The following is a 769-nucleotide window of genomic DNA, read 5'->3' as shown; positions in this document are numbered from 1 at the left end:
ATGGCATTATATCCAGTGCAGTTTAAACAATATAATCAATTGATTGTGTCATGAAATAAAGTTTTTAATTGTTCTACAATATACCTCTTTACTAAATTGTTGTTTGCAAAACGCATATCAATTTCTTGTGTTGAATTGCCCATAAAATAAATTTGTAAGAATTTGTAGTTGCTATCTGACACTGGTAATAGTGAACCTGATCTATGATATATTTGTCCTTGCATCTGTAAATTAAAAAAAATATTATGTTTGTACCAAACACTATAAAATAAAATAAAATAAATAAGCAACTATGTTATATAAATTTATGGATTGTCAGTGTTCAAACTTAAATAATATTTGTTCTTAAAAATTATATCTGTCTCCTAATTTGAATGACAAAATGATATTTAATATGATTATGTACCTCAATATGTAAAATTTAGTTGTAACAAAATTGAATAAATACAATTTAATGTACATTTCGAGACGAATCGACTAAAAAATTTAAAACCGATGAATATTTAAATCATCAAATAATTATATTGTGTTTCAAAATAATTAAAGTGTCACTAAAACTGAATCTATAATATAAAAATGATCAACAAATAATTATGATTAACTGCTATAATACATACCTTGAAAGTTGGCATAAAACTTTCCCGAACTACATTTGTTGCCCCAAATGAAGTCATTTGAAAGCAATTGTTATATTGTTGGATATTTGTCAAAAAGTGTATGGAATCTGTTCCTATTCCTGAAACAAATGAGTACAACGGCTCTGGTGGTG

General features: G+C 25.6%; 1 protein-coding gene across 1 annotated transcript in view; it reads right to left on the bottom strand.

The window, feature by feature from the left end:
- The window catches only part of LOC107885278, a 4,086-nt gene extending 3,412 nt beyond the window's left edge, over positions 1-674 (bottom strand). Inside the window, exons 1-2 of the mRNA XM_016808884.2 lie at positions 618-674; positions 93-224 (exon numbers count right to left, since the gene is read on the bottom strand). Coding sequence (XP_016664373.2) covers positions 93-224; positions 618-674 — 189 coding nt within the window. The remainder of the gene's footprint in view (positions 1-92; positions 225-617) is intronic.
- Positions 675-769: the final 95 nt, after the last annotated feature.

This window comes from Acyrthosiphon pisum, chromosome X, assembly GCF_005508785.2.
Source record: "Acyrthosiphon pisum isolate AL4f chromosome X, pea_aphid_22Mar2018_4r6ur, whole genome shotgun sequence".
Lineage (NCBI taxonomy): Eukaryota > Metazoa > Arthropoda > Insecta > Hemiptera > Aphididae > Acyrthosiphon > Acyrthosiphon pisum.
Note: the sequence above shows the minus strand (reverse complement) of the source record. Positions and strands in the feature narration are given on the sequence as shown.